At 37.1% G+C, this 13,637-nt stretch overlaps 1 protein-coding gene across 23 annotated transcripts in view; it reads left to right on the top strand.

Annotated features, from left to right (window-relative positions):
• Positions 1–13,637, top strand: part of cast (calpastatin) — a 55,378-nt gene that overhangs the window by 28,763 nt on the left and 12,978 nt on the right. For 7 of the 23 annotated variants that reach the window (XM_053648014.1, XM_053648016.1, XM_053648012.1 and 4 more), the window contains exons 2-14: positions 765–833; positions 2,364–2,600; positions 3,144–3,263; positions 3,910–4,011; positions 5,168–5,203; positions 5,320–5,415; positions 5,526–5,606; positions 5,785–5,835; positions 8,129–8,212; positions 8,445–8,510; positions 9,281–9,352; positions 9,668–9,721; positions 10,466–10,510. In XM_053648014.1, coding sequence (XP_053503989.1) covers positions 765–833; positions 2,364–2,600; positions 3,144–3,263; positions 3,910–4,011; positions 5,168–5,203; positions 5,320–5,415; positions 5,526–5,606; positions 5,785–5,835; positions 8,129–8,212; positions 8,445–8,510; positions 9,281–9,352; positions 9,668–9,721; positions 10,466–10,510 — 1,113 coding nt within the window. The remainder of the gene's footprint in view (positions 1–764; positions 834–2,363; positions 2,601–3,143; positions 3,264–3,909; positions 4,012–5,167; positions 5,204–5,319; positions 5,416–5,525; positions 5,607–5,784; positions 5,836–8,128; positions 8,213–8,444; positions 8,511–9,280; positions 9,353–9,667; positions 9,722–10,465; positions 10,511–13,637) is intronic. The other 16 variants (XM_053648032.1, XM_053648030.1, XM_053648037.1 and 13 more) reach the window with 9 other exon arrangements.

A 13,637-nucleotide genomic window follows, 5' to 3' on the forward strand; every position in this document is an offset into this window, starting at 1 on the left:
TCATCGTGGTGAGCAGAAAAGCATCTCAGAATGCCCAGCATGCCAAACCTTGAGCAGAAGACCACATCAGGTTTTACTCCTGTCAGCCAAGAACAGGAATCTGCAGCTACAGTGTGCACAGGCTCACAAAACCTGGGCAGCTGAAGATTGGGAATAGAACAAACATTGTTTTTCTCTGGATTTGACCAAACAAAAACACAAAATAGTGATGAAATAAACCAAAGGCCAAGTATAGGCTAGTAGGAAACACTTTGCTTAAGTTGTGGCATCGAGTATTTGTGCAGTCATTTGTTAATAATTCCCAATCCCTATCAAAAGTCCATTTACAAGAAACAAAGCAAAGATGTAGATTTAACAGGTGATGAGAAATGTGAGGTAAGACAGGTTTGTGAAGAGTCTGCTAAAATCTTCAGCTTGGCTTATTCAGTAATGGCCAAAAGTAACCTAGATGAAGCACAACGCCCAGCCTGGCACTGATCTGGCGGGTTTGCCCTATGCTACGTGGCATTTGTTTTCTAAACCCTGCCAAACAAAGACATTTTGATATATTCTCTCAGGAATACTGATGTCTGGACATCTCTCTGTGGTTTTCACTGTTTAGTTGCTGTAATACTGTATGAAGGTTTGTTGATGCTGTTTATAGTGATGAAGCAGCTTTACATGGCTAAAATATTATCTACACTGTGCGTTTGTCATGCAACCATTCGGGGGCAGTTCAAATCGAATGTGTATATTCAATATCTATCATTTTTCTTTCTCCACAGTCTCAGCCTAAACAGTCGACTTCCACCCCATCAGTGCCGGTCTCCACTGTGAAACCTGCACAACATGAGGTACAGTTTATTGTTCTATTTCTGTTCCCTTGCTTCTCATTTTTACAATTTCTGTATATTGTGTGAGATGTGCATGAGCCCACTTCCTGCTCTGTGTGGCAGACTCCTCCCCCGGTCCAGCAGCCTTCCTCCATGATCAGTATTGTTCTTCTTCCTGTTGCTGTGAAAGAGCTGTTCGGTTTATTTGAGTCTGGCCTTATTACAGAACCATGAGCCTGAATAGAGAACACAGATCGTCTCCTGTACAAAAAGCCAAACTTGTGTCGCTTTAAATTGCTCGAATTTTTTGTGCAACTGGTTATTAAATGCCATATCGAGAACAGCAGCTTAAGACGGTTTGCTCGTTGAAGTGTGCGAAAGGCAAGTTGTAGCAGAAATACGCGATTTATGACAATATGCAATTGCTTGCCTTTATGAAAGCCTCAGATCTTGAGCGTTAGATGTTAAGAGTTTGTGGGGCGTACTGAAGATAATCAACAACAGGGTGGTGTGTTACATCCAGACATGAAGTGCAGTTACTGTTACCACCGGACATGAAGTGCATCAATAACCACTAATGTTTATTGAATTTTGAATTTGTTGACGAACGACCAATCAGATTCGAGAATTCAAATTCAAAAGCGTTGTGGTATAATGTGAGCGAACACCCAGTGTTAGAAATGCTAGCTCTTCCTATCATTATTTACAGTCACAAAAGCTGCATTTTCCCTGGTGTCTCCTTTGCATTTGTGGTAATGTAGCTCATTGAGTCATTGTGGCTGAGACAAATGGATGCCTCCTTGGAAATGACTCTGCCTTCCTAATCATTCGCCCTCTTTCAGTTTACAGCCAGAGTACTTTTAACTGCCCTGTAGTTTACCATGGTGAACCACAACAGTCCAGTCTCATTCTTGTTAATTAGGGTTCATAAAGGATGATTTATCGAAGTACGTCTAGGCAACTGGACACTTATTTGATGTGATGAAACCCTTTGGATGAGCATTGAAAAGTCTTCATGATTATAACAAATGTACAGTTTATAAAGCAATTGACTAAAAAGTAGAAAGAAGTTCAGTAAAGATGGATCCCAATCTGTCTGAGATGTCATACTGAGATGTCAAACTAACTCCTCCTCGTGCCCCGCCTCCAAGGCCAAAAAACAAAACTGTACTGGAAAACTAGATATACTATGGCTGATAATTCAGTTCCACTTTGAATTGCAAGCTGTTTATGGTACAATACGATCATATAGCTTTAGCAAGCAGTTATATGAGGTTTAAAAGATTGTCGTTGATATAGACTTATAGTATTTGCTAGCGCTAGCTACTTTTGCTGAGTAGTCCAGTAAAAACTATACAACCAAGCATTGGACACTAAACCTGTCTTGGTTTTTCACTGACCGATACCGATAATCTAATGCATTTGGAACCTTGAGGATGCATTTCTGCTTTACCAGCTGCAGTGTCTTTCAAAGAAGGTCATTTGATGCACTTTAGCTAGTATAATAGGGTGTTTAACTGCTGTGAGCAATGGTCAATATCTGCATTGCAGAAAGGGGCTGCATCATCATCTGCTGCAGGTGCGGCTGCAAAGCCTGCAACCACCAGAGCCTCTGCAGCCACTACTACTGTCGGTACCCAGAGTACATCCACTGCATCTTCTGCAGCTGCAAGCTCAGTGACCAATGTAGGGGCTACTACAGGAGCTAAAGTCAGTGGAGGAGTAACCACCACTACTGGATCTTCTACAGCAACCACCACTACAGGATCTTCTAAAGCCACGACGCAGGTAGCCGCCAGTGTCTCTGGGGCTTATAAGATTGGTCAACGTTTCCTCCTATTTCATCAACAGCTATTGTACAGCTTTTCATAATTTCTTCATTACTTCATGTCTGCTTATATGTACTGTTGTCTCAGGGGTCTTCCTTTCCATGCTTCTCTAAGCTGTTCTAAGGCATGAACTAAGGCATTGATATCATCTTTGTAGATTTTCTCTGGGACTTTCCAACACTCAAGCTGGATCTATGCTGCCTCTGGGTTTGTTTGAGGTTCTTCACATTGGGGATCAAACATTGTCAATGCAGACAGGTTTTCAGGTCCTGTTGACAATTGCCTACTGAGCTCGAATGGGATTTTCGGTTATTTTCTTGCAGTTTCTCTCTGCACGTATGCCAGATGGGACAGTCTTGAATTTATATATCTTGGTTATGACACGCCTTTTTTTCTGCATATTTAGTACATGCTTGCTCTGTCAGCAGAACAAGTTCATGCATGGCTGTGTAGGGTTGAAAATCTTGATGCGTCAGACTTCATGCCTGACTTTTTGATACAGGCCCTACCCGTGTCTTCTGCCAAGGCTCCATCTGTTAGCGCTGGAACAACAGGTTCAATAGGTGGAGCAGGAAAACCTCCTACAGAACTGGTTAAGCTCACAGACACTTCAAAAGTCCAGGTACACAAAAGTTGTGTTGTGTTCTGGCATCTTCATTGCTTCGCGGAACATGCATGAGATTCATCTCCTCTTCACACTGTTTCAATTTTATCAGATTCAATTGAATTCAATTTTATTTGTATAGCGCTTTTTCCAATAGACATTGTCTCAAAGCAGCTTTACAGAAATATCAACACGGTATACAGATATTAAAGGTGTGAATTTATCCCAACTGAGCAAGCCACTGAGTGGCGACGGTGGCAAGGAAAAACTCCCTAAGATGTTTTAAGAGGAAAAAACCTTGAGAGGAACCAGACTCAGAAGGGAACCCATCCTCATCTGGGTAACAACAGATAATGTGGAAAAAGTTCATTATTGACATTATTGATCAGATCACATCTGGGACTTTGCTTCTTTCAAAATGTCCTGGAATGCTGCATATATTTCCACTTTTTTATATTGTCTTTCTCTCACTGACTGGGCAATGAGCAGAACTACTGGCTTTGCATTGTTTTTCCCATTATCCTTTAATACCCACTACTGCCATTTGCTTCGGCCATAAGATATCATCATCTTGAATTACGCATTTTGAATTGCATGGCTTTTAGACCACTTGTTAATGGTTACACATATACTTCAAATACAACGCCGCCATTTCATCAAACAGGAACCTTCTAAGGTGACCTCCACAGTAACAAAGCCAACTGCCACCACTGTTGTTTCTGGAACCACTGGCCAAAAGGATGATGTTAAGTCAAAAGAAGCCAAGGTATTTCCTTATCAATCAAGGGTTCCTTATCAATCAAGGATGCACTATAAAAGTCTTTTTTTATTTTTTTTATTATCTTTTTTTTATTATTTGTTCAGTTCTCTTTTCTTCACTAGTTTAGTTGAATAGACCTTTGTGAATTATGCATACTTTCTCCTACATGGATGGTAAGCTGGACATAATAATATCCAAACTTCTCCAACATCCAGATTTGCTCTAAATCTGTTTTTGACCTCAATAGTTTTAAAGTCACCCCCAAAACCTGGTTTTATATATTGAATAATCAATTGAACGAAAATTTCACAAAGATTTTCACGGATTTTACAATTCAAAATTTTTCCAACCTTAACAAACCATGTCTTCCTGGACCCCGCTTTGTGCACAGGGACATTGTCATGCTGGAACATGTTTGGGCCCCTTAGTTTCAGAAAGGGAAATTGTAATGCCACAGATGTTCTATACAATTGTTCTATCCAACTTGGGGAAGATCCACATATAGGTGTGCTGGCCAGGTGTCCACAAACATATACAGTAGTGTAATTTGTTTTGTAGATGTTTTCCAACATTAAAAATAACTATAAATGGATAAAACATACAACTTGCCGTTCTTTAAGGAATAAGAAATTGTTAGCGTTAACAAGGTGCTGGAGTATAAGACGAATGAAACACTTTGGGCTGGCATCACATGACATCATCAAGTCTTTTATTGCTCATTTATATCATTAGTAATATTGCCATTCAATGGATTTGGCTAGATTCTTAATTTTTAGCTTTTTTTCCGACTGAGACTCAGAAATGAGCTCAGTCCCAACCAAGACTAGCCACAGAGTTATTCAGTTATGTCCCGTTTACTTAAGTCAACCCACAGGCATATGCAGTTTGCACAGAGAAGGTGGGGTCAACTGGAGGAAGCCAAAACATTGTTGATTTTCTTATTGCATATGCAGTTTGCCTCGTGTATAGCAATGGGCTTTAACAATTACAAACCAGTCTTTTAAAAGAATGTCGCAAAACCACTCGGTGACAGTTTTTCAGACTTCCACTCAAATTCCTTTGCTTTTGTTTTATTATTAAATCAAGTTTAGGGTCACTTTTTAATATAAAATAGTGCAAGCTCTGCAAGTGTCTCACACTCTCTTGTTCCTCTGGTCTGCAGGTGAAGTCGGAGGTTTCGGCGAAGGCCAGCACTCTGGTGAGTCAGCAGTCCCTTTTATTTCTGCAATGCTTTAGCTGCGTATCTTAATCTTTTCCAAGCATGCCAGTTTGCATAAGCACTGCTGTACTGCTATATTTTATGCTGTAACACAGGTGTCCGCTGTAGATCCATTTGATTCCTTGGCTGACAGTTTGCCATCCGCAAAGCCTTCTGAAAGTCCTCAGTTTACTGGGCCTGAAGTCATAGAGGTATGAGTTTTAGTCAGTGCATGTGCTTGTTTGTGTGTATTATTTATAACAGCATGCATTTTGTTTTTTATTATGGAATGCGCATTGTAATAGTGTGTTGCATGCCTTAGCCTAGCATAACCTCAGCAGTGGCTCCCCGCTGTGGAGAGAGAGATGACACACTGCCGCCTGGATACAGACTAAAAGACATGGTCAGTCTGACATGAGTAACTAAAGTAGTTGAGTTGTTTCAGCTGATTGCTTTCATGCTTTCAATCTTTCCAGGTTCGGTCATCTTTGCCTTCCCTTTTTTTCTCCTGTGTGTGTCAGAATTTAATTAAACTATAATGGCCTTAGAATAAACTTTCTTGCTTCCCCTAATCACCCCAGGAAAAGAAGATGCCTATTGGACAACCTGAGAAGCCCAAGGAAGTTTCCAAGGTAAGCAAGTAGTGTCCTTATTCACACATCAGCCATATTGCTACTAATGTTGTACTGTAGTTGGGGTAAGAAGAGAGCAAGTCAAGGGCTAATTATATCGCTTCTGAGAGCCGACCGAAATGAACTTTGGAAAGCTTTTATAGCCACTCAGAAAAGGAGGATGTTCTTAGCTATCCGTTTAACAAGGGGCAGGTAGTAAACAGCATAGCGTGATATGAAAAACACGTTTTAATGTTGTTTGGTCATATAAAATCATGGTGCTTTAACTGCGATTAGGATGTCTCCATATTTGCTGCAGAAATTGTACCGAGTATTTTGTTCAGTTATCATTTCACACTTACCATTTAATCCTTATTTTTCAGTGTATTTTTCCCAATAGGAATTAATTTAAAGACAGTGTTCATGTTTGCCATTTAATTGTGTAAAGACAGAAGCGGTGTTGCTAATCAACTGGAAAATACAAATGGCTAGCTAATAACTGGAGCTGATGATTTATCTAGTTAGCATGTCTTGAAGGTGCAGTAGGACAATGAAAACAATACACATTGGTCAGGAGCATCAACATTTACCTCAGAAGTTTTGGTAAACTTTCTAAGAAAAGGCACTTTAATTAATACAAAATGAATACCTAGCAATCGATGGCAAACTGAAATTCCACGCGCGCCACCATTTTGAGTGATACCACTCTGAGCGGTTGGATAAATTTATGGCTGACGTGTGAGTTCAGTAAATCTCACGTATTGTAAAGAGATGTCTTATTATTTGAGCTCTGCACACGCCCACACACACTCTCATCTACATTCACACTCATCACAGGCTGCTCCCATACCTGTCGTCATTATAAGTAATTAACGCTCAGTTGTCCTGCCCAACCAAATCCTCCAATAAAAAAAAAACGCCCACACACACGAACAGAATGTCTATAATACACACCCTTTTCTTGCTTCCTCTCCCTTATTGCTGTTGCTTTTCTATTACTGACTTTTATGTCTAAGATATTATGCAATGTGTTGGAATAACAAGTAGAAATAAGGTTACTATTTATCATGGTGTTGTGTATAAACCACATTTTGCCTGTTTTTACACTCTGAGTGGGGTGTGTGTCTGTACTTTTTGTGCCTTTCACACAAAGTCTGTAGCCCTTGGGTCTGTAGCCCCCTCTTGTGGTATTATTGTTATGTTAGATTTTAGTTGGATTGCAAAAAAAAAACTGTTTTAATTGGAATTTAACTTATCTTTACGATTGTTGATTGTTTTAATTGTTGTGGTTTATTTATTTATTTATTTATTTATTCATTCATTCGTTCGTTCTTTTTTTAATTTTTTTTTTAGAAATTTCTATTTAGTTTTCATTAATTAATTTATTGTAGAGGATTTATTTACAGTATTTTAGCTTTGGTTTTAGTTTGAATAATTAACTAGTTAAGTGTGATATTTACAAAGGAATGCGTAAAAAACACCTCACACATGGTGTAATATTTTTAGACTTGGCTAACCATCTTTAAGATGGCATTAAAAGTCTTTCTATGACCGCAACATGTATATACAATTACATATAATTTTTATTATTAATAATAAATTATAATAGTAATTAATAGTAACAGTCAATTAATTAATTAATTAATTAATTAATTTTTAATGCAAAACGTGTTTATGGAAGTTGCACAGAGTGCCAGCATTAAAAACCACTAATACAAAGCACAGCAATGAAAAAGCAGCATATAATAATAATAATAATAATAATAATAATAATAATAAAAAAATACTAACATTCTTCATGAGAGAACAATTTATTTCCACGTGTTCCCAACAATAGGAACGATAAAAAAGCATTATGCATTTTGTATACGAGAGCTAAATTCAAAGTATTCCCACAGCTATTATTTTTTCACACCATTTTTTTCCACCATATCAACAACTATACCTGTTTTTAAATCTGTTTATGTGGAGTGTCTGCAATACAAGTCACTGTGTAAGTTATTATAATGTATTAGAACGAGCGCATTAATATAAACCTGTGATTTACAGCTGGCACTATTGTCAGGGCTGTGGTTGTAGAAAATTAATCAACACCTTCTGACCAATCAGAATCGAGAATATACAGTAACAGTGGTGTGGTATACAGTATTGAGTTCCAACCCTTTTTTTTTTTTATCCGTTAAAAATAACTTTGCTTTGGACCATGTTATTATGAAAAATAATAATCTGTGATTTATTTTTATCCTTACTTGCTTATTTACAGTATATCTCCCCCTCTCTGTGTGTGTGTGTGTGTGTGTGTGTTCTCTAAAAGTCCTCAACATTGGATGATGCTGTGGACTCTCTCTCTGCTGGATTTGTATCATCTACACCTCCCGGTGCATCCAAACCAGAAGTGGTAGGAACGCAGACATTAACCTTGATTCATATCTGGAAAACAGCTGTTAAATCTACCATCTTAAAGGGTTCTTCAGTTTGTCCCATTGTTGGAACCCTTTGAAGTTCTATATAGAACCCTACAACAGTGACTTCTTATTAAAATATTATTAGCAAAGAAATGTATAAAATAATAAACCTTGAGCTGTGCAGATGTCACTGATTTTCTAAGGACTGTTTTGTTTTTTAAACAGAAACATGAAACTGTGGTTGCTGCCGATACCCGCAAAAACTACGCCCCTGCTCCACCTGCTCAGAAAGTAAGAGAGAAACTTCAGTGTTTTTTAATTTTTAGATCTAAATTTTTGGACATTTAAATCTAATGCTAATTTTGTAACACTAACACTGTGCCTCTTTCCTTTTTTTTTTTTTTGTGAGATCTGAGGACACTTTTTTTTTAAACGGATGTTTTGGATGGTTCACCATAGTTAGTTCACCATAGATGTTAATTTAGCATTTTAGGAAAGAATCTCCAGTGTCAGTTCTTTGTATCAGTCAGATGTAAAACCGTGCCTGAAGTTTTACGACACAGGAGAGAGAGTCTTCAGAACAGAGGATTTTGTACTTTCCACTTTCTCTGTAACACGACAAAAAATGTCCTGAAATATAGTATATGCTTGATCTTGCATTATCGTTATCATATTATCATATCATCCAGTCTTAATGTTGCACAGTTTGGAATCCTGAGCTTGCAAAATAAAAACAAGCATAAACAGCATTGCAGAAAGATTCAGTCAAGAATAATGGCGTAAATCAGGCTTATCTATTTTACTTACCTTAGTCATTTTGGATGGTCTGGTCCGTCCTTTGCAGGAATGCTCTGAACTTGAGCTACTTGGCTGTGTTTTTAGGAATAATTTGCATCAGTAACACTATAATCATCAATGATCATATTTTAACAGAATAAACAATGACCTTTGAGGATTAGATCTATGTATACAGTATGCATTGAAATGTGTTAGAATATTAATATACTTGTCATGGTGTTGTCTGCATGTCGTCTAAGTTTCTGTGACACATTCTTTCACAGAAACAAGATGTTTCTGTGCCTGCAAGTCTGTCTCCTGCTCCTCCTGCAGACAAGAAACCAAAGACAGAGAAAGTAAGGGCCAGGATATGTCAACATTACATCACGTGGTAATGTTCTCATGCTGGTATTTTGCATATGTACTTATTACACCATCCCAACTGAAGTGATTATATCTACAGTCCTCTCTGAAACTATTAGAATACAACTAGATGTAAATATCAGGAAATGAAAGCTGAAATTCTGATCTATTGTCGCATATTCATCTTTTGATCTCAAACTCAAATGTATTCAGTGTCTAGCAAAAAAAAAGAATTGGCCTTGCCTTTCCAGTACTATCGGAGGGGACTGTATATCTATATATCATACACTAATATGTTCTCTCATCAGAACACTAAAGATGCCGTGACTGCAGCTGCTCAGGATGTCAAGCCAAAGACTGAGGTAGGAGACAAGCCTTAGGATTTATGACCTTAATATTATGTTTCTCTATTTTTTTATTTTATTTTATTTTTACAGTGGCGAAATACATGTAGAATGTTATTATTCTGTAAAATCAAATCGGAAAATTGTAAGTTTTTCCTAAACAGGAAAAAAAAATGTTTTGCTTTGAAATTTGATTGTAAAACATGTAATAATATTATAGTACATTAGAGCACGTAATACATGTTTCTGTGCAACCACACGAAGATGTTTCATTTCAGATTAATCACTTTATTAAGCATGATGCCTGTAGCTAGCTAATGTCGGTAATATTTAATATTGCATCATATTCATAACAGATAATGATTGGCTAGAAAATAGAACTTTTTAGTATTATAACAAAAACTTGATGTTAAAACATTTTCTTTTCTTTCAAATTTTAAATACTTTGTTTTCCCGTCAAAGTCACCGTTCAATCATCTGTTAATACTTAAAAAGGATTTTGTTTGCACACATTTTTTACACCCAGTGCACTAAAGCAATGAAACATGTTCAGGTCAAGTAACATGAGCATTCCATCAGCAAAATACATGTGTAAAGAATTATGTACCGGATGTTAATACAAAAGCCAGACCTGCGGTACTGTGTGTATATACAGTTATGAAATGAAGGAAAAAGTCAGAAACAGAAGGATAAATTTAAAAAAAAATGTTGTTTGAGTAGCAGACCTGAATGTAAAACCTTTCACTTTTTTTTTTATCACAGAAGGAAAAAAAGGTTTCTGCAGATAAGCCGAAGCAAGACCCCAAGGTACGAAAGCTGTTTTTGCAAAAGCAAATGATAAGAGCATGACAGCGTTACATTATCATAAATATAACACTAAACGAACACAAATGCATTTCTGGAAGTGTTCAAAATCATACAGCACTGAAACCTTAAGAATAATTTAATGATATTACAACACAGCATCATTAAAAAAAAAAACAACAACATCCATTTAAGGTTGCTAGGCAACCAGGTATGTAAATCTCGTTCTGCACTTTCTGTTTTAGCTAGCCGACGTTAGCCGGCTAGCTCACGACTGTTAGATGTGTGTAGAGGTACACAAAGTAGCATGCTAAATAGAAATAATTAAACCACAGTGATGAGGATCATGTATTCAGAATATGTGAAATAAAGGTTTTCTTTCTGTATCTTCAGGCTGCTATTAGTTTGCCACTAACATAACATTGAAAATGCATTAGCTGTGGCAGTGAAAATTACCATTACCATAGCAGTAGTGATCGAATAAGTAAAAATACTTAAAAAGTGAAATGGCATTCAATATGAGGATATACTTAGAGACGGGTATTTTTCCACATTACAATCAGGGCTGTGTAGCAAAGGCTTTAACTAGGGAACAATACAGCGCTGACAATACTAACCACACCAACAGGGGTGGCACTTATGCCTTTACTGCATGGTGTTGCCATATGGCAACAATTAATTTATCTCCAATTTTTTGATATATAATAATACAAAACTACTATTTTCCTATGTAACAGGAAAAAAAGGGGCTTTAACTTTGACCTAACAAAAAAGGTCAAGTCACATGACCAGAAAGTGCTGTTTTCACTTGCATGGTAAAGGTCATCATTAGAAGGCTCTCAATTTATTTTTTTTATTAATTTTTCAATATTTAGGCAAAACTACTTAAAGGAAAAAAAAAGTTAAACACAATCTGAGAAGTTAACATATTTATTTTTTGTCATTTTTGTCATTTTAAATATTTTGAGTATTCTGTTGAATGGTGAAATGTAATTGTTGCCATATGGCAACAACATGCAATAGTGGAACCGTGGTACTTGTATTCATATTGACACAGGCCTACATAGCGAAAAAGACACTAGGCTTCTCTAATAGTATATTCACTTTTTTTTTTCATATTCGAAGTAAGAAAAACTATTGTAATTTCAGACGTTTTGCAATTGCGCATTGTTTTCTAAATTTTATGTTTCAAGAGAAACAATTAAAAAGTTACTTTACCCAGATCATGTTTGGATCTAAGTTTTGTATGTATTTTAAGTGAGCAAATCCACCCACATGTTTACTAGGTGGCAAAAAAAAAAAAAACTCTGCATGTTATAGTCTGGGAAATACAGTAATTGGAATTCTCATGCATTTTGTGTTATTTTTGTCTAAATTATACTTTCCAGCATTGCATATTGTTGCCATATGACATCAATTTACCAACTACCCCAACCAAAATATTTTTTCCCAACTAATTCAAGTAATAAAAATCCATAAAAACATTTTTTAAATGTAAATGCAGTAGTTCATGCAATAGAGGGTTAAAAGGCAGTTCAAACATTACTGTAGGCTTAAATAAGAATGTCTTCTGAATGGCTGCAATAAAACAGTACCAACACATACAGGATTCAGTCTAGAATCAAATTTGCTCCTTTATGTCTCCTTTCTGCGTCCTCTCGGCTCTATTTTATAATGGCAGCAGTTCATAATTCCCAAACACCAGGGGTGTGAACCTGTAGCAGTGATAATAAACCATTTGTTCTTCAAGATTGTTTGTTTTCCTGTTGTGTAAGAGGTGTGAAACACATGTTTCAAATCAGTTTATTTTTCAGTGTAGGTTACATGGAACGTCCACTATTCAAGTCCTGTGAATTAGCTGTTAAGATAGAAAAAAAAAATCCTGAAACATTATAGTTGGTTATTTAATGGAAAACTTGGTTACATGGAATTATTTGCTGTAAAATGGACACTTAAGGAAGCAAGTGATCTCTTGGACCTGAGCATTTCAGGTGATGATAAATTTCCTGGCGTAATTGTTGATGGATTATTCAATTCTTTGTACTTTCTGAGTTTTATATGACCGAGCTAAAAGCTTCAAGTACAGTCAAACATTTCATTTCAAGTAATTATTAAAAGTAGAAAGACAGCAGGAGTGTTATTGTTTCTTGCTGTGTGGTGAGGGAGTTGAAGAGTGCAAACACACCTCACCTGCTGTAAACCTGGACCAGCTGGTTTCTGGTCTCTCACATACACACATAATCGCACACAAAACGCACTCGGCAGTATTTACTCAGCGACATGATGAACTTGTATACATTAAGACTTCAACTATGCACACACATTTATCCTGACACCCATATGATACTATAGGTGTTTTTTTTTTGCCCAAAAGCAATAAGCAACATTAGCAATACCATGCATTAACATTATAGTTGTATTATTACATACAGTTAACTTGACAAGTGACAATATCTTGAATATAGGTACTTTTATCTAATATGCTACATGGCCAAAGGTTTGTGGACGTCCATATGTGCTTGTTGGATATCCCATTCCAGATTTATTCCCCTTTGATGTTATAATAACCTCCACTTTTCTGGGAAAGTTTTCCAATAGATTTTGGAGCATGGCTTGTGGGGATTCATCCACAAGAGCATTAGTGAGGACAGGCACTGATGTCGGGTGAGGAGTTTTGGGGCACAGTTGGTGTTTCGGTTCATCCCAAAGGTGTTCAGTGGGGTTGAGGTCAGGGCTTTGTGCAGGACACTCGAGTTCTCCAACACCAACTCTGGAAAACCATGTCTTCATGGAGCTCGCTTTGTGCACAGGGGCGTTGTCATGCAGGAACACGTTTAAGCCTCTTAGTTCCTATGAAGGGAAACTGTAATGATGCAGCACACAAAGACATTCTGTAGAACAGTTTTGGGGTGTGATGGTCAGGTGTTTCCAAACGTTAGGCCATATAGTGTATATTATACCACAGCATTTATGAATTCTAGCTTCTGATTGGTCAGAAGGGTTTGATTTTAATCTTCTTTAACAGCAGCTCTGACAGTAGTTCCAGCTGCAAAGCAAATCAAGGCACTTGATAATGTTCTAATACATTATCAGCTTATTCGCATGGACTTGTATGGCAGAAGCTGTCAAT

This window comes from Ictalurus furcatus, chromosome 18 (assembly GCF_023375685.1).
Source record: "Ictalurus furcatus strain D&B chromosome 18, Billie_1.0, whole genome shotgun sequence".
NCBI classification, from domain to species: Eukaryota; Metazoa; Chordata; class Actinopteri; order Siluriformes; family Ictaluridae; genus Ictalurus; species Ictalurus furcatus.